This window comes from Rhinatrema bivittatum, chromosome 16 (genome assembly GCF_901001135.1).
Source record: "Rhinatrema bivittatum chromosome 16, aRhiBiv1.1, whole genome shotgun sequence".
NCBI classification, from domain to species: Eukaryota; Metazoa; Chordata; class Amphibia; order Gymnophiona; family Rhinatrematidae; genus Rhinatrema; species Rhinatrema bivittatum.
The window spans coordinates 44,876,293-44,896,082 of NC_042630.1; the positions used below are offsets into that span (position 1 = coordinate 44,876,293).

The window sequence follows — 19,790 nt, forward strand, 5'->3', positions numbered from 1 at the left end:
CTTTCCCTCCCAAGTTGAATGAACCTATACCCTGGGAAGGAAGGGAGATGGTACAGATAGCCAAGGTTCCTGCTCCAAAGAGTTACGAATTAGTTTATGGTCTTACCCATGCTGGGAATGCACACCTGTTGTGGGACTGGGCTGTGTCCCGGTCCCTCCACTCACCTTGGGGCCGGCCCGACAAGTGCGAGTTTGTCTTCGGCCTCCTGGGCCCTTTCCGCGACCTGCGGCGGCATCTCCACTGCGAGGGAGACGCCGTCAATCCCCCTTTGCTGGCCACGCCCCCTAGGCATGCACACGCTCAGGAGCTCTCCTCTTAAAGGGGCCAGCGTGGGAAAACTGTGGACAGCTCCAGGATGACGTCAGACGCTGCAGGGTATATTACCCTGCAGCTGGGATAGATCCTTGCCTTGCAACGAGGTTCTCAGGAGTTCCTGTTTTGCTAGTTGCTGTCTGCTCTTGGATTGCTTCTGTTTCCGACCCGGCTTGTTCCTGACTCCGTCTCCTGCCTCCGCCCCTTGGTTCTGGTTTCAACGTCCGTCTCCTGGCATCTGACCTCTGGCTCCGTCCCCGACTTCGTCTTCTGCTGCTGTTCCTGGCTTGGTACTGTCTCTGACCTCTGGCTCCGTCCCCGACTTCATCTTCTGCTGCTGTTCCTGGCTTGGTACTGTCTCTGACCTCTGGCTCCATCCCCAACTTCATCTTCGGCTGCTGTTCCTGGCTTGGTACTGTCTCTGACCTCTGGCTCCGTCCCCGACTTCGTCTTCGGCTGCTGTTCCTGGCTTTGTACTGTCTCTGACCTCTGGCTCCGACCTGGTTCCATCCACGACTCCGTCTTCTGCCTCATCCTTGATTTGGTCTCTCCTCCGACCCCCGGCTTCCGACTCAGCTGTCTTCCTGGTCTTCACTGGCCCAGAAGGTTCACCTAAGTCCCAGCGGCCGGGCCCCTACGGGCGCCTCCTGGGAGGGCTCCGGCTTCCAGGGCAAATCTCCAAAAGTCCCAGCGGCTGGGCTCCTACAGGTTCCTCCTGGGGGAGTACCGGCTTCCAGGGTGAAGACTTGTCAGTCACCAGGGCCCAACGTCGTCCGTCCTTTCAGCCTTCGCCGAGTCCTTGGTCGCATAGGACTCCACCGTGTCTCAGGGTCGAAGCCTTCTCTGAGCCTTCCGTGCCGCCTCCCGGTTGGGACGTGTGCTTGGTTCTCTACAGCATACCATCTTCTGCTCCAACCGGCCCAAGGGTCCACAACCGTAACAACACCAGAGTGGGGTTACATATATTTTCCAGTGTCCCCCCACCAACACACTCACCTCTAACAAACCTACATATTCCACCCTCCTGGAACCTTATTTTTCAGTGGCCTACTTCAATCCAGACCCTTGACTTCTGTTGTTGCTTATCACCTACAGTAGAAGCATAACTACCTCACTATAGCATATACTGAAGAAAAAATTGCCTGACTAAATAAGTACTGCTTTTTCTAGAACCATAGCAATAGAACAAAGGATAAAAATGTTCTTATAACTGGCAAACCTGTCAAATGGTAGGTTATCCTTCTCAAGAATGGGTTGACCTGTGGCTTTATAAGAGGCTTTCTTCAAGGAATCAGTAACCAAAAGTTCTGTGAATGAAATATTCAATATATCAATAAGAATTAAATAAAAATCCCAATCTTCATGTAGATAATCTAAAAAAGGTGAATACAAAGCCCTCAGTTTTGACATAATATTTTTAATCTCAATCTTAGAGACATATTCAAAACTCTCCCAATGGCTATCTTTGGACATGTGACAGGGTTGCCATTAAGTACCCTCTTTCATATGAGTCAATTAATGTTTGCATTTTACCCCCACAAAAATGAAAATAGAATTTTCAAAAGTATATTTATAATTTTTCCAGAAAAAATCTGCAGTAAAATTAGCAAGTTAATTGTAGGGTGACTTTCAAAGTGAAAATTTGCATGTACAGTGGTGGGGCCGCTTGGCAATAGTGATCATAATATGATCAAATTTGAATTAATTACTGGAAGAGGGACTGTAAGCAAATTCACGGCTCTCGTGCTAAACTTACAAAATGGAAACTTTGATAAAATGAGAAAAAATGTTAGAAAAAATTAAAGAAGCAGCTACAAAAGTAAAAAGTGTGCAAGAGGCGTAGTCATTGTTAAAAAATACCATCCTAGAAGCACAATCCAGATGTATTCCACACATTAAGGGGCGGATTTTCAGCGCCCTGCTCGCCGGTATGCCTACATTCAAAGAGGCCTACCGGCGTGCGCAGACCCCGGGACTCGCGTAAGTCCCGGGGTTTTCGGAGGGGGGCGTATCGGGGGCGGGCCCGGTCGTCGCGGCGTTTCGGGGGCGTGTTGGCAGTGTTTTGGGGGCGGGTACGGGGGCGTGGCTACGGCCCGGGGCAGTCCGGGGGCGTGGCCACGCCCTCCATACCCGCCCCCAGGTCACGGCCCGGCGCGCAGGAGGCCCGCTGGCGCGCGGGGATTTACTTCTCCCTCTGGGAGGCGTAAATCCCCGGAGAAAGGTAAGGGGGGGTGTAGACAGGGCTGGGCGGGTGGGTTAGATAGAGGAAGGGAGGGGATGATGAGGGGAGGGTGTTAGAGGATTCCCTCCAAGGCCGCTCCGATTTCGGAGCGGCCTTGGAGGGAACGGGGGTAGGCAGCGCGGCTTGGCGCGCGCCGGCTATACAAAATCAATAGCCTTGCGCGCGCCGATCCAGGATTTTAGTGGATATGCTCGGCTCCACGCGTATCTACTAAAATCCAGCGTACTTTTGCTTGAGTCTGATGCGCAAGCAAAAGTAGGCCAATTCGCGCTTTTTGAAAATCTACCCCTAAGAAAGGTAGAAAGAAGCCAAAACGATTACCGGCATAGTTAAAAGGGGAGATGAAAGAAGCTATTTTAGCCAAAAGATCTTCATTCAAAAATTGGAAGAAGGATCCAACAGAAGAAAATAGGATAATGCATAAACGTTGGCAAGTTAAATGTAATACGTTGATAAGACAGGCTAAGAGAGAATTTGAAAAGAAGTTGGCTGTAGAGGCAAAAATTCACCGTAAAAACATTTTTAAAGATATCCAAAACAGAAAGCCTGTGATGGAGTCAGTTGGACCGTTAGATGATCAAAGAGTTAAAGGGGCACTTAGAGAAGATAAGGCCATCGAGGAAAGATGAAATGATTTCTTTACTTCGGTGTTTACTGAAGAGGATGTTGGGGAGGTACCAGTACTGGAGAAGGTTTTCATGGGTAATGATTCAGATGGACTGAACCAAATGACGTTGAACCTGGAAGATGTGGTAAACCTGATTAAAGTAGTAAATCACCTGGACCAGATGGTATACACCCCAAAGTTCTGAAGGAACTAAAAAATGAAATTTCAGACCTATTAGTAAAAATTTGTAACTTATCATTAAAATCATCCATTGTACCTGAAGACTGGAGGATAGCTAATTAACCCCAATATGTAAAAAGGGCTCCAGGGGCGATCCGGGAAACTACAGACCAGTTAGATTGACTTCAGTGCCAGGAAAAATAGTGGAAAGTGTTCTAAAATTCAAAATCACAGAACATATAGAAAGACATCGTTTAATGGAACAAAGTCAGCATGGCTTTACCCAAGGCAAGTCTTGCCTCACAAATCTGCTTCACTTTTTTGACGGCGTTAATAAACATGTGGATAAAGGTGAACCGGTAGATGTACTATACTTGGATTTTCAGAAGGTGTTTGACAAAGTTCTTCATGAGAGGCTTCTAAGAAAAGTAAAAAGTCATGGGATAGATGGCGATGTCCTTTTGTGGATTACAAACTGGCTAAAAGACAGGAAACAGAGAGTAGGTTTAAATAGACAATTTTCTCAGTGGAAGGGAGTGGGAGGTGGAGTGCCTCAGGGATCTGTATTGGGACCCTTACTTTTCAATTTATTTATAAATGATCTGGAAAGAAATACGATGAGTCAGATAAAATTTGCAGATGATACAAAATAGTTCAGAGTACTTAAATCACAAGCAGATTGTGATAAATTGCAGGAGGACCTTGTGAGACTGGAAAATTGGTCATCAAAATGGCAGATGAAATTTAATGTGTATAAGTGCAAGGTGATGCATATAGGGAAAAATAACCCATGCTATAATTAATAAAACAATGTTAGGTTCCATATTAGGTGCTGCAACCCAAGAATGAGATCTAGGCATCATAGTGGATAACAAATTGAAATTGCGGTTCAGTGTGCTGTGGCAGTCAAAAAAGCAAACAGAATGTTGGGAATTATTAGAAAGGGAATGGTGAATAAAACGGAAAATGTCATAATGTCTCTGTATTGCTCCATAGTGAGACCGCACCTTGAATACTGTGTACAATTCTAGTCACCGAATCTCAAAAAAAAATATAATTACAATGGAGAAGGTACAGAGAAGGGCTTCCAAAATGATAAGGGGAATGGAACAGCTCCCCTATTAGGAAAGACTAAAGAGGTTAGGACTTTTCAGCTTGGAGAAGAGACGACTGAGGGGGGATATGATAGAGGTGTTTAAAATCATGAGAGGTCTAGAATGGGTAAATGTGAATCGGTTATTTACTCTTTCGGATAATAGAAAGACTAGGGGGCACTCCATGAAGTTAACATGTGGCACATTTAAAACTAATCGGAGAAAGTTATTTTTCACTCAGCGCACAATTAAACTCTGGAATTTGTTGCCAGAGAATGTGGTTAGTGCAGTTAGTATAGCTGTGTTTAAAAAAGGATTGGATAAGTTCTTGGAGGAGAAGTCCATTACCTGCTTTTAATTGAGTTGACTTAGAAAATAGCCACTGCTATTACTAGCAATGGTAACATGGAATAGACTTTGTTTTTGGGTACTTTCAAGATTCTTATGGCCTGAATTGGCCACTGTTGGAAACAGGATGCTGGGCTTGATGGACCCTTGGTCTGACCCAGTATGGCATGTTTTTATGTTTGTATGTTCTTACATTCCCTATGAAAGCTGACATAAAATCTGTGAATACTTGCTTTCCAAATTATGCAGTAAATGTAGAATGTTATTCTTATGAGTCAGAAGAGAATTAACAAGGTCTAGTTATCCAGGGATCAAATCCCAAAGAATCTATCAACCAATATATTCACTTCCAGCTAATCAGGCAATTCATGCCAGTGCTGCAAAAACTGTTGGCCAAGAAAGTAAGTGATTGTAATCTGTGCTAATGTTTTCCAGTATGATGTACCCTCAGTTTATAAATGCTTTCCTGTGGAATGTGCTTGACATCTAAGTCTTTGATATGATAATCCTGAAGTATGAATGATGTACTGTAACTGGATAAATTTCGCGCAAATTCATCATTGCTAATGTTCTCATCACTCCCAGAGAAAAATGTACAAAATATTTTCTGCTGTTGTCATAATATCTTTTGAGAGGAAGTTAAAATGTAGACCCAAGTGCTATACTAGACATTAAAAGTAATGGATAGAGTGGCTCGATCTGAGATGTGATTAAGGATGGCTCAAAATATGGCAAACCCCTGAAAAAACATCATCAGCTTAAAAATATGAAAGAAGGGGGATTTTAGTCTTTATTAAATGATTTGAAATCTCTTGAAAATTAAGGGCAAAATCCTGAAAATTACTGAAAAGCTAGTGTAAAAGCCTGGCATTAGATTACATAAAGAAAGGTAATAAAAACTAAGCTCTAATATTTTCCAGGATTTTCAAATAGAAGCAGCACTTAATACTCTAAAAGTTAGCATTTCAAGAACATTTTACATTCTTTTTGAAAGGAAAGGAATAAAGGAATGAAGTGCCCATGTTTGGTCATCTGTCTGTACCCATCTGTCTGCAGCTGAACACCACCCGGGATGTAAGGAACCCATTTGGAAGTTCTGTGTAATCTCAGATGGACTTAATGTTCTGTTCTGTGGTGCCACAGATGCAGAGAAGGCAATAAGAGCAGGTTTCACAAAACCTTCAATATTTATGTCATGAATTAAATAAAAATGAAAAACAACAAAGAAGGATCGTAGGTGCAAATTTTCCATAAGCAGCTTAGTGGAAAGAATCATGGTTACATTTGTACCTGCAAAAATAAAGCACATTTTAAATGGGAAGCAGACCAGGGATTTCCTTCCTCACATCCCACCAAAAGTTAAACAGGTACAAAAGTACCAGTGAATATTTATACCGGCTAGGATTGAAATGGATTTACATGAGGAAACATTCACATGCACATCTGAAACTTCAATGAATGTGCAGACTTTCCTCCATCAATGTAAACATATCTGCATGAGCTCTTCTTTTTATGCTGCTTCAAGTATGCACATCGTGAAATACTTTTTAGCAGCTTCACGATGGTGCATTTTGAGATAGCGTTCTTAACCTGCACACATCTGGATCTACACAGGTAATATCCTACACAGCTTTTGAATATATACCTCAGTAATGATCTCGTATAATTACAAAGAGAATTGTTCATCATATTTTTAAGACTCAATTTAAATAAATATATTTTCAATAAATGTAAAGTATCTAAAATATAGCTTTCAATTTTATTTTCCTAGGCACGCTTGCAAAAAAAAAAAAAAAGAAGGAAAACAACAAAAATGTGAAAAACAGTTACAATATAAGTGTGACTGTGTGAGCGTGTAACACAATACATTTGTAAATTTATATTTGTAATCATTCAACTGTTTCACTGTGATATGGTGATATATAACTATGTAACTCTGTACTGTAACTTTGCAAAATCTCTCTCAGACTGCTCAGTTATGTAAGTAGATGACAACATAAGTGTATTAATGTATAATTGTACAGATGTCCTGCTATGACTCCATAACTATTTGATTCTGTGAGTATGGGATTGTATTAAAGTGTTAATGTGTCAGTCTCTGACTGTGGGATTTCAGTCCCTCGGGAGATTTAGGCTGAAAAGGTTGATGGCAGTTTTTAGAGCTCTTTAAGATGATGGTCCTGTCTCCATATCCTGTAGGTTACAAGATATGTTCCTGGGAGAGCTCTAAGGTCAGCTGACAAGGGTCTCCTTCAGATACCCACCAGCAAAGAGCACATCATCAGGCCATACATAGTAGGGCATTCTCTATCACTGGCCATAGCCTGAGGAAAAAGTTACAGCAAATTACTGAACTGAAGCTCTTCAGAAAAAGTAAAGGCTCATTATATTCATTTAGCCTTCCCTTGAACCATTCTGTGTTTTAGTTACATCTGCCTCATCTGTTTTATTGTTTTTTTGAACTTTTATGCTACTTTATATTGTCAATCACTGCCTTTGTTTTATTGTATTATTGAATATTTATGCCATGTTTTACATTTTAATTGCTTTCTTATGATGCACTGTTGAGTATACTGCTTAGCTTTGATTTTTTTTCAAAATAAGCGATATATCATCATTTTCAAATAAGTAAATAAATAAAACATAATGATGTGCTCAGGAGATACTAAAGGCAGATGGATGGTAGAAAGTCAAATTTCCCACACATGCTTAAGTAGTTCTTTAGAAGAGTTTGCATAAGATAAAATTTATAGGGATGTGAATCGTTTTTTGATGATTTAAAATATTGTCCGATATATTTTAAATCGTCAAAAATCGTTAGAACCGCGATACAATAACAATTCCCCCGATTTATCGTCAAAAAATCATAAATCGGGGGAAGGGGGAGGGCGGGAAAACCGGCACACTAAAACAACCCTAAAACCCACCCCGACCCTTTAAAATAAATCCCCCACCCTCCCGAACCCCCCCAAAATGCCTTAAATTACCTGGGGTCCAGAGGAAGGGTCCCAGTGTGATCTTTTACTCTCGGACCTCCGTTGCGTTGTAGAAATGGCGCCGGCGCTACCTTTGCCTTGTCATATGACAGGTCAAAGGTAGCGCCGGCGCCATTTTGTTTTTTGTCCCTCGATGTCAGGAGCATAGGAGATCGCTCCCGGACCCCCGCTGGACCCCCAGGGTCTTTTGGCCAGCTTGGGGGGGCCTCCTGACCCCCACAAGACTTGCCAAAAGTCCAGCGGGGGTCCGGGAACGACTTCCTGCACGCAAATTGTTTTTCCGTATGGAAAAACGATTCGCGGTAGGAGATCGCTCCCGGACCCCTGCTGTACCCCCAGGGACTTTTGGCCAGCTTGGGGGGGCCTCCTGACCCCCACAAGACTTGCCAAAAGTCCAGGGTGGGTCCGGAACGACCTCCTGAAGTTGAATGGGGTGAGTTTTAGGGTTGTTTTAGTGTGCCGGTTTTCCCGCCCTCCCCCTTACCCTCCCCCCCACTGGACCCCAGGTAATTTAAGGCATTTTGGGGGGGTTCGGGAGGGTGGGGGATTTATTTTAAAGGGTCGGGGTGGGTTTTAGGGATGTTTTAGTGTGCCGGTTTTCGATTTACACGATATTTAAGAAACCCAAACTGCGACGATCCGATTCCCTCCCCCTCCCAGCCGAAATCGATCGTTAAGACGATCGATCACACGATTCACATCTCTAAAAATGTATCATCTCTTAGGTCCAGTAGATCAAAAACAGTGCAAAATGCCCTGATGCCAAATTGGTGGGCACTAAAACCTAAGATATGCATTTTATTTTGTTGTATATACATTTTATTGGACTCAGGGCTGCCTAGTTCTAGGGATGTGAATCATTTATCTGACGATCTTTAAAAATGACGTGGACCATCCAGTGCTCCTACCATGTGATAGGGGCTGGCCAATGGCACGGATACCCTGTCACATGCTAAGGGCAAAGGACCATCAACGCCATTTTGTTTACTGGCAGCCGACAGCCCAAGAGCAGAAGAATGTCCCCGGGACCCCCACTGGACCAACTGGTACTTAAACATTTTTGTTGGGGGGGTTGGAGGGTGCAGGAGGGTGCAGGATACTAAAGAAATAATTTTAAAGGGTCGGTCTGTGTGTTTGGATTATCAGCTTGGCGCAGCCACTAAAAAAATAAACAACGATTGGACCGTGGGAAAAATATTTTCCCAATGGTCCACGAATCTGAAACCGGAACCGATTCTGGTTTGATTCACATCTCTACCTAGTTCCTATTTGTTTCTCTTTCATTCTTTGTCTTCTTTTTCTCTTCAGCACATGATGGAGCATAAACAATGGGAAACTGGAAATCACAGCCGTGTGACAGAATTCCTGCTTCTGGGGTTCTCAGAGTTCCCAGAGCTGCAGCTCCCTCTCTTCACTATTTTCTCACTCCTCTACCTGATGGCCATCATGGGGAACCTCCTTGTTATCTGCATAGTATGTGCTGATCCACACCTGCACACACCCATGTATTTCTTCTTGGCCAACTTGTCTATCCTTGACATCACTTCCCTCGCGGTCACTGTGCCAAAATTACTTTTAGTCCTTCTGTCAGAGAGTAATATTATTTCTTTCACTGCATGCATTATACAACTGTATTGTTTTATAGCTTGTGTGGGGATAGAATTTTCACTTCTTGCTGCCATGGCTTATGATCGTTATGTTGCAATATGCAATCCCCTGCGTTATACCATAGTCATGAATAAGAGGGTCTGTGCTCTTCTGGCAGTTGTCTCATGGCTTGCAGGTTTAATAAATTCATTGCCAGAGACTATCTTTACATCCCAGTTTTCTTTCTGTCACTCCAATGTAATCAATCATTTCTTCTGTGAACTCACTGCACTACAGGAAATTACCTGCACAGACACCTCAAATATTCTAACTTTGACTTATATAGAGTCGGTTTTTGCAGGCTTCACCCCATTTCTCCTTACCCTGACATCCTACATCTTTATCATTTCTGCTATCCTGAGAATCCAATCTAGAGAGGGGAAAAGCAAGGCCTTCTCTACCTGCTCCTCCCACCTTACAGTCCTCATTCTGTTATATGGGACTATGATCGGTGTGTATCTGCAGCCCGGCTCAGCAAGTTCTCTGAAATCAAACAAGCTGGCTAATGCAGTGTATATAGTCACTCTCCCACTGCTAAACCCTTTGATTTACAGCTTGAGAAGTAAAGAGTTAAATGTGGCTCTGAAGAAAGCTTTAAACAGGAAATCAACATTGTCAGATACTAAACAGTATTCAAGCTATTTAAATCAAAATTGTTTTCAAGTAAACATGAGGTTAACCAAAACAATTACTCCTTGATCTTTCTTTTGTTTTATGGTTTTCAGATCCTGCCCTTCTTAATGAAATGTAGCAGGAGGATTTTTATATCTGAAGTGCCTGATTTTATACTTTAAAGCATTAAAATTCCCAGTTTCACACTATGGCCTGGATTCACTAATGCCGCAAGGCTTAGTGAACCCCTGAGATAACGGTGGGAGGAGGGGGGGTGAAGCAGGGGGAGGTTTTCCGCTAGCCAGCAGTGATCACACCTCCACGGTGCGATCGCTGCCGGCGTTGCGCCGAATAACTACACCATAAAAGGTGTAGTTATTTGGCGCAAAATAGGCAGCGAAAAGGCTCCTTACCTTTTCGCTGTCTACGCCGTCTTCATGGAGTCAGCCCCGGTGACGCCCCATCTCCTCCTCTTCCGGGGATGACTCCGCCTTGATGTCCCCTTCGTAGGCATGCGCTATGATTTCTATCTATCGCACGCTTGTGCTGGTAGCATAAGCGTGCGATAGCCTTAGAAAATGAGGCCCTATATGTCATGCTAGTTGTTGCAGAGTTTGTGACATTTAGGTTTTATGGGTGATGTTTATCAATGGTTTGTGTCCTTTATTATTGTAAGAGGTCAGAAATGGTCAGAAATGTTCAGGTTTGTTTCCTGATTTAGCTGGAGGGCCTCAGGGGTCTGTTGTGTCCTCAACCCTTTTCATTATTTATCCAAGGCTCCTATGTGACATCCTGGATGATGCATTCATATTTTATCACATTTATGTAGATGACATAGGGATATTCTTTTCGGTTCAGACAGAGATTCTAGAAAGATTAGAGTGGGTAACATCCATTATAGGATTGATAAAATCATGGGTGACTGAGAACCACCTAATGCTTAATTTTAGTAAAACCGATGCGTATGACTCTCATGTAAACTTCCTCCCCTGTAATGGCAATAACAATTCCCTTTTCTGAGCACTTAAGTGATTTGAGATTTTAATTAGACTTAGCCTTGACATGTAATAACCGTATTAGATGCACAAATGCACACAGTGCAAATCTCCAGGAATTGGTATCAGATCATCAGCGTGCTTAGGAACGTAATCCACAGACTCCTCCCACAATGGGCTGCAGACTGTATCATGTAGAAAGCACTGCAGGCAATGTCATTTACCAATTCCCAACCTACCAACTGTTTTGTGGGAGGAGGAATGGCCTAGTGATTAGATCAGTGGCCTATGAACCAGGAGACCAGCATTTGAATCCTGTTGTTGCTCCTTGTGACCTTGGGCAAGTCACTTTACCCTCCATTGCCTCAGGTACAAAAATTTAGATTGTAAGCTCTCTGGGGATAGGGAAATACCTACAGTACCTGAATGTAAACCAATGTGATATCTCGATTGAGATTAAATGTCTGTATATAAAAATAATAAATATATAAGCCTTTAATATTTATCAATAGAGAAACCATATCCAACTGTTTTATAATTAAATTTTGTACTTATCTCATTAGAAGTGATAAAAAGAATAGTACAGGGAAAAAAAACTATGATCATGTAGATGACCACTTCAGTGCTCAAATAAAAAAGGGCCTGGTCTTGATTTCTGCGCTGATGAACTTATTGCTTGTGGGATTGCCCAAATGTCAATTATGAGCTCTGATGATGCTATTGTATCCAATGTCCCAGTTGGTTAATTTGAGGGCATTCTGGGGGCATAACTGAGAAGAGGTGAGTTAGCTGGAGAAATTATCTGGCTAACTTTGATATTCAGAATTATCCAGGAAACTTATCCAGCTAACTCTGGTGTCCCAAATAGCTGTCCTAATGTTAGCCAGATAAACTTATATGGATAGCTTTAATGGCTAATCCACTGATATATGGGCTAAGTTAAGAGAATACATTTATTAAGCTAAATGGCCAAGCTGTACTGCTAACTAGCTGAGGCGCTGAATGTAAACCTCTTAATTGTTATTCACTTAGCACAGTTCCTCTGTTATAGCTGGATTATTGTCAAATAAATAAATAAAACTCACTTTCCAAGTCCTTGAGCATTTATTCAGTGTTTTCCTGTCCCATTTAATTGTTTAACCCTTCCCACATGTGGATGATGTTACAGTTTTTTGGTATTATCTGAAAACGAGCACACACTTCTCTTGTCCCTCTACAGTATTGCTAACAATGATATGGAAAAGAACAGGTACTAGCACCGAGCACTGCATAACCCAACTGATCACTTTAACTTCACCAGATTGGGCTTCATTAATTACCACTGTCTGCATTTGGTTACTAGGCCTGGAGCTACCGGATGTGCAAACTGTGCCACTGCATGAGACGGCACACCTGGAGGGGAAGAGGGGGTGGCAGGATCGATGGTCAACTGCAGGTGGAGGCAGAGAAAAAGATGTTGTCCATCTCCGGCAATCAAAAATGAAAACTCTGAATCCATCTTACCCTATTTGCAGGTCTAAATTTTCTAAACGGGGTAGGATTGATCCTCCAGCAGCTGCCCTACCTTCTGATTTGTAAATATAGCATCAGCTGACCAAATTGCAGGTGTCATGTTGTTATGCAGAGTTACCTCTGCACTTCTGCAATTCCAGACAAAAGAAATGGCACTGGCACAGGACAGCTGGTACCTTTTTACATACTGGCAGTTGGGATAGGACTGCCTGAATATTCTTCCTGCTCCATTTAGACATTTTGGAGCCCTGGATATGGTAAGCTGGATTTTAGGGGGTGTCATAGTTTAAAATTTGGATCACTAGTGGGAGATGGATTCTTTTCGATGTGGATGGGCCTTGGACACTGGACTTACATTGTGTAAAAGATAAAGCTACTGAAACATAGTTATAGTTTGCTTATTCAGGGGATATAATAGCTAGGGAGCTCATATGATTAGAAAGGGCACAAACAGCACTAGCTCAGGTTATTTTGGGGGACACCACTTCCCATGCACACCAAACTATACCTATGTGAGACAGTGTCAGATGCTGGAGTTGGGGTTGTGGGAATGAGGGACACTACCTCTGTACTATTTTAATGAAAAGGGGGGGTTCAAGGTGACTTGTTTGTGGGACTTCCTCAATTGGCAGCCCCAGGATGGGGATAGGGGTCAAGTTAGATCCCCCAGTGACATTTTTTACCTTATTGGGACGTTCATTTGGGTTGCAGGGACCATTAAATCTACCACAGGAACATTGGGACCCCCCTTGCCCAACCCTGTCCATATTGATATTACACTCCTGAAAATGCTCAGGAACGAGGACTCTGTAAACAAGCATTGCCTTCATGATATATTTGGACCATTTCATCTGCAAGTTGATGGATGAACTCCATCTAGTCATCGATGACTATCACTGTATCGAAGGTATATAGCTATGACAATGTTGTGGACTCAGTCCAATTTGCAGTGGATATAAAAAAATAATTTAAAAAAATTAGCTAGCTGTAGTTCAGTGGTTATAAAGTTAAAGTACAACTATGGAATTGATCCTGAGATCCCAGTTCTGGAAGAAGCAGATACTGAACCACTTACAAATGTTTGGCCTTGGGGTTGAGTCATTCTTGATTGCATTGTTGCAATAATTCATGCATGCAGCTGCCCAAATCTGGTAAGCTATTCCTAGAATTATGTGTGAAATAACAATGCAACACTCACGCTAATTCTATAGTGTTTTTATTTAACTTAAATTTAGTAACCACCCTTTTAAATTAGATGTATATTTACTACTAATGGTATCCAGGCTCTCAGCAGCTCACTCAACTAGCATCTCACTCTGTGAGAAGGTTTTTCCACTCAAGGTACCATCACTCAAAGGGGCAGCAAAATCAATTCATGGTCCTATACCAATCCACCCCATCCTACCCCAGTACCTACTCATTGTACTGTTTCAGTTGCTGTAGGTATCACTAAATGTAAAAATATCCAGATCAATGCCAGTCAGAAGATCTCCACTTGCACTTTAATAATTCCTAATTGCATTCTTATGCCTTACCTGCAAAAAACAGTTTTATTTCACAGCATCCCCCAATCTGGGCTGTATAAAAACTCCTAGCACAGACCCATATAACAGAATGATGACTGTAAGGTAGGAGGAGCAGGTGGGCCAGAAGGGCACAGACCCTCTTATTCATGAGGATGGTCTATCGTAGGTGAATGCATATCGCAACATAAAAATCTTATGCCATTGCAGTGAGAAGAAGTATGGATGGGCGTTCGTGAAAAATGAAATAGGAAATTAGATGAAGTTTCCTATTTTGTTTAATTTCATTATCAAGGTGAAAGTTTGAAAATTCAATGAAATTTCATTGTTTTTCTCATTTTGTTTTGAAAACAAAATTGATTTGTTGGGCCTAGGCCCAGGTCTGATGCTGGGGTCGTGGTGGAGGCCCAAGCTGAAAGCCATGGAATTGACCAATACCCCAAAATGAAAAATAAAAACCTACCTGCACCATCATGGATCCAGTATCATAGTCCAGACCATGCCATGCAAGTTGGTTAAAAGACAGGAAAGACAGGAAACAGAGAGTAGGATTAAATGGTCAGTTTTCACAGTGGAAAAAGATAAACAGTGGAGTGCCTCAGGGATCTGTACTTGGACCTGTGTTTTTTGATATATTTATAAATGATCTGGAAAGGCGTATTATGAGTGAGGTGATTGAATTTGCGGATGACACAAAATTATGCAGAGTAGTTAAATCTCAAGCGAATTGTGATGAATTGCAGAACTTTATGAGACTGTTAGTTGGGGCTTCCAAATGGCAGATGAAATTTAACATGGGCAAATGCGGTGATGCATATAAGGAAAAATAACCCTTGCTGTAGTTATATAATGTTAGGTTCTACTTAGGAGCTACCACCCAGGAAAGAGATCTAGGTGTCATAGTGGATAATACATTGAAATTGTCAGCCCAGTGTGCTGTGGTGATCAAAAAAGCAAACAGAATGTAAGGAATTATTAGGAAGGGAATGGAAAATAAAACAGAGGATGTCATAATGCCTCTGTATTGCTCCATGGTGAGATTGCACCTTGAATACTCTGTGCTAGGGATGTGAATCGTTTTATGATGAATTAATATATCGTTCGATAAATGATCACATTTTCCCTGAATTTTTGTGAAAAACTATTTTTTACTAAAAAAAAAAATGCCGATCCATGGGAATACAAGATTTTACCGTGGCCACACAAACCTGAAAGCGCAAACGATTGGGCACCCATGAACATTCCTACTGTGTACAATTCTGGTCACCGTATTTCAAAAAGGATATAGCTGTACTGGAGAAAGTACAGAGAAGGGCGACCAAAAATGATAAGGGGCATGGAATGGCTGCCCTGTGAAGAAAAGCTAAAGAATTTAGGGCTGTTCAGTGTGGAGGAGGGATTTGATAAAAGTCTACAAAATCATGAAAGGACTTGAACAAGTTATGGTAAATCGGTTATTTACTCTCTCAAATAATACTAGGGCCAGGGGCACTCCATTAAGTCAGCAAGTAGCTCATTTAAAACAAATCAAAGAAAAGTATTTTTCAATCACTGTATAGTAGACATGCTGTTTGGGCTTCGGTTTTGGCCCATGATGGGAAATTTCATTTTTCCCGCGGTTCGTGCTTTTTTTTTTTCAGGGAACACAAAATTTAATTGAAATTGACTAATTCATCCAAAACTAACGCAAATCCCTAGTGCATAGTTAAACTATGGAATTCATTGTCAAAGGAGATGGTTTCAGCAGTTAGTGTAACCGGGTTTACAGAGTCTACTTGTTCCTGAGCATTTTCAGGAGTGTATTATCAATATGGACACGGTTGGGCGAGGGGAGTCCCAATGTTCCTGTGGTAGATTTAATGGATTCTGCAACCCAAATGAACATTGCCCCAATAAGGTAAAAGATGTCATTGGTGGATCTAACTTGTGTTATGCTTGCCACCCGCAGCAGCCCCGCATTACGACCCTCTCACCTCTTTACACAGTCTTCAGGCTCCAGCTCTCCATCACTAGTGGCAGTGGGCCGCAAGCCCCAACCTAGGACTTCCGCCAACGCCTCCGGCCCTGCTCCACTTCCCGGCACCTCCAGCCAAGATGCCTCCATCCGTCGGGCCTCTCTGCGGGGTTCGAGGAGAGATGCCACCACCAGCGCCGTGCCCCTTTCTAGGTGCACGTATCAATGAACCTTTTAAAGGGCCCACAGCGAGAACCAGGCCACATAACCGGTTACTGACATCAGATTCTTCAGCGCATAAATGCTCAGGCCACGCACAGTAACATTGCCTTTGCAACAGGTCTCCTTGGTGTCCTGTTCCAGGTTACTGAGTATTCATTGCCTCTGTGCTTGTCTTGTTCATGTTCCTGTGGATTCCTGGTTCCTGATTCTGTGTTTGTCTCATCTCTGTGCTGATTGACTTTCTGGTTCTGACCATGTCTGCCTTCTCTGTGCCTTGACCATTGCTTTGCCTGAACACGCCTGCCCTCTCCAAGCCTTGACCATTGCTACGTCTGACCACGCCTGCCCTCTCCAAGCCTCGATCATTGCTACGTCTGACCATGCCTGCTTTCTCCTGTCCTGACCATTGCTATGAACGACTATGCTACAGACTTTGAGTCCAGAGTTCCACGTTCCGATTTCCGCCAGCTTCCACTCAACCTTGACAGTGACGCCTCTGTCCCTATCCTCTGGACACGGATTTTTATTTTTATTTATTTAGGTTTTTTCTATACCGGCATTCATGAGCAGATCACATCATGCCGGTTTACATTAGAACAAGGGGTGCATAGAACAATAAAACTATAACTGGTGCATCAGTTATATTAAGTTATATTAGTTACATTAAGTTATATTAAGGCTTCGCCCTTCCTTTGCTCAGGCACCTTCAGTCTCTCCTTGTTCCTTGGTGCTTGAGTTCCTGTTCCACATCCCATCTGGGATAGAACTACGCCATCTGCTGTCTCTGGGCTGAACCACCTATTACCTGTACCTAACCTTGAGGCCCGCCTAAGTCCCGCCAGCCCCGGCACCCAAAGGCTCAACCCGAGGGGAATGTGGGCTGGTATAGGTGAAGCTCAAATGGCCTCTAGTTTCTGCCCACTCCACCTGCTGACAGTGGGGACCCATAGGTCCTTGCTTATGGGTTGCCTCAACCCCACCTCAGTCCAGGAATCCACCTCCTAGGTAACACTTGACCCCCATCCCCATCCTGGGGCTGCCAATTGAGGAAGCCTCACAAACAAGTCACCTTGGCCCCCCTTTTCATTAACATAGTACAGAGGTAGTGTCCCTCCCACCCCCACCCCCAACTCTAGCCTCTGATGTGCATGGGAAGTGCTGTTTGTGCCCTTCCTAATCATATGAGCTCCCTAGCTATTGCATACCCCAAATAAGCAAAACATACCTATGATGTCTCAGTAACTCTATCTCTTAAACACATGACAAATGATCTTAGATCAGTTCTGCACCATTGCCTGATTATCTTGAAGCTGACAATAATGTATGAATACAGGGAAATAGAAAATCACAGCCATGTGACAGAATTCCTGTTTCGGGGTTTTCAGAATTCCCAGAGCTGCATCTCCCTCTCTTCACTCTCTTCTCATTCCTCTGCCTGATGGCCGTGCTGAGGAACCTCCTCGTTATCTGCATAGTATCTGTCAATCCACACCTGCACCTTCTCATATATTTCTTATTGGTCAACTTGTCCATCCTTGACATCTTACGTGTTTCCAAAGGATCAGCCTGTCTTATCACGTCCGGAAGCATGCTCTCCCTCTCTCTAGCTGCTATTTCTCCTTATACATTAAGGGCCAGATTTTAAAACTTATGTGCGGGCATAGATTTGTTCGTGCAACCCGGCGCATAAGCATTTCACAGTGTAAAACAGTAAATATGAGTTCATCCAAAGGCTGGCCTATCTGTGGCTGGGTGAGAACTCAGAATCCACATAGCTCAACCTCCACACAAATCCTCAGCCAAAGTAGCAAAAAATGACTCCAGCACTTGCTTTTTTAGAACATAAGAACATAAGAAAATGCCATACTGGGTCAGACCAAGGGTCCATCAAGCCCAGCATCCTGTTTCCAACAGTGGCCAATCCAGGCCGCAAGTATCCAAAAACTAAGTCTATTCCATGTAACCATTGCTAATGGCAGTGGCTATTCTCTAAGTGAACTTAATAGCAGGTAATGGACTTCTCCTCCAAGAACTTACTGTTTAATATATTTATAAATGATTTGGAAAGAAATACGACGAGTGAGATAATCAAATTTGCAGATGACACAAAATTGTTCAGAGTAGTTAAATCACAAACAGATTGTGATAAATTGCAGGAAGACCTTGTGAGACTGGAAAATTGGGCATCCAAATGGCAGATGAAATTTAATGTGGATAAGTGCAAGGTGATGCATATAGGGAAAAATAACCCATGCTATAATTACACAATGTTGGGTTCCATATTAGGTGCTACAACCCAAGAAAGAGATCTAGGTGTCATAGTGGATAACACATTGAAATTGTCAGTTCAGTGTGCTGTGGCAGTCAAAAAAGCAAACAGAATGTTGGGAATTATTAGAAAAGGAATGGTGAATAAAACGGAAAATGGCATAATGCCTCTGTATCACTCCATGGGTTTGGGATGTGCAAGGTTAGGGAATACTTGCCCTGAAGTGGTGGTGACCTGCTGTAAGGAGATACTCCACAGATAATTTCAGTTTTTGAAGAAATGAAGTTGAAGATCCAGGAGGTTTTGACTGCCCCTCCTTCCTGCTTGAAGCCCAGAGAATCTGCTTCAGGGATCCCTCATATCAGGGATTACATAAAAAAAGGAAAAGATCTGCAACTGAGAATTCAGCTAACTGAGTAAAAGGCCAAGCCTAACATCAGTCACTTATCCAGTGCTTCAATTGACCCTGGGGAGAGAGAGAGAGAGCTTATCTGTCTGTGTATTCAAGCCAGTTGGAAGGGGTGACCCAGCCATCAAAAAGACCCGTGTACCATCTGGGACTCTATTTGTCCAAAGCCCTGAAAGGTAGTATGTCCCTTGGCACTGGCCCATATATTCCTGTCAGATTAAGGAGAATCCTGTAAAGAACATATTAAGTGGTGCTGTGGACCAGTGTTGTGACATTCTACTACAATTTGAAACAGTACACATTTATTTGGACACTAATAAAGCGGTTCCAGTGACTTCTTTGGAACTTTTAGCACATACAGTATCAGTAACTGTCATATCATTCAGGGTAGTCGAGAGAGGAGAGTTAGTCCCCCTGTACTGGGTCCAAGAGGACTCCTTTCATCCCCCAGCTGAATGAACCTATACCCTGGGAAGGAAGGGAGTCAGTACAGATAGCCAAGGTTCCTGCTCCAAAGAGTTTGAAATTAGTTTATGCACTCACCCATCCTGGGAATGCACACCAGGGTGGGGTTACATATATTTTCCAGCCCACCCCCCCACCCCACCAACACACTTACCTCTACCAAACCTACATACTCCCACCCTCCTGGTATTTTATTTTTCAGTGGCTACTGCAATCCAGACCCTTGGCTTCTGTTGATGCTTAGCACCTACAGTAGAAGCATAACTACTAGAGATGTGAATCGTGTGATCGATCGTCTTAACGATCGATTTCGGCTGGGGGGGAGGGAATTGGATCGTTGTGGTTTTGTTTTTTTAAATATCGTGTAAATCGTAAATCGGGGGAGGACGGGAAAACCGGCAC

At 42.9% G+C, this 19,790-nt stretch overlaps 1 protein-coding gene across 1 annotated transcript in view; it reads left to right on the top strand.

Moving 5' to 3' along the window:
• The window catches only part of LOC115077582 (olfactory receptor 5V1-like), a 70,549-nt gene that overhangs the window by 13,608 nt on the left and 37,151 nt on the right, over positions 1 to 19,790 (top strand). The window contains exon 3 of the mRNA XM_029579879.1: positions 9,089 to 9,253. Within this exon, the coding sequence (XP_029435739.1) occupies positions 9,089 to 9,253 (165 nt within the window). The remainder of the gene's footprint in view (positions 1 to 9,088; positions 9,254 to 19,790) is intronic.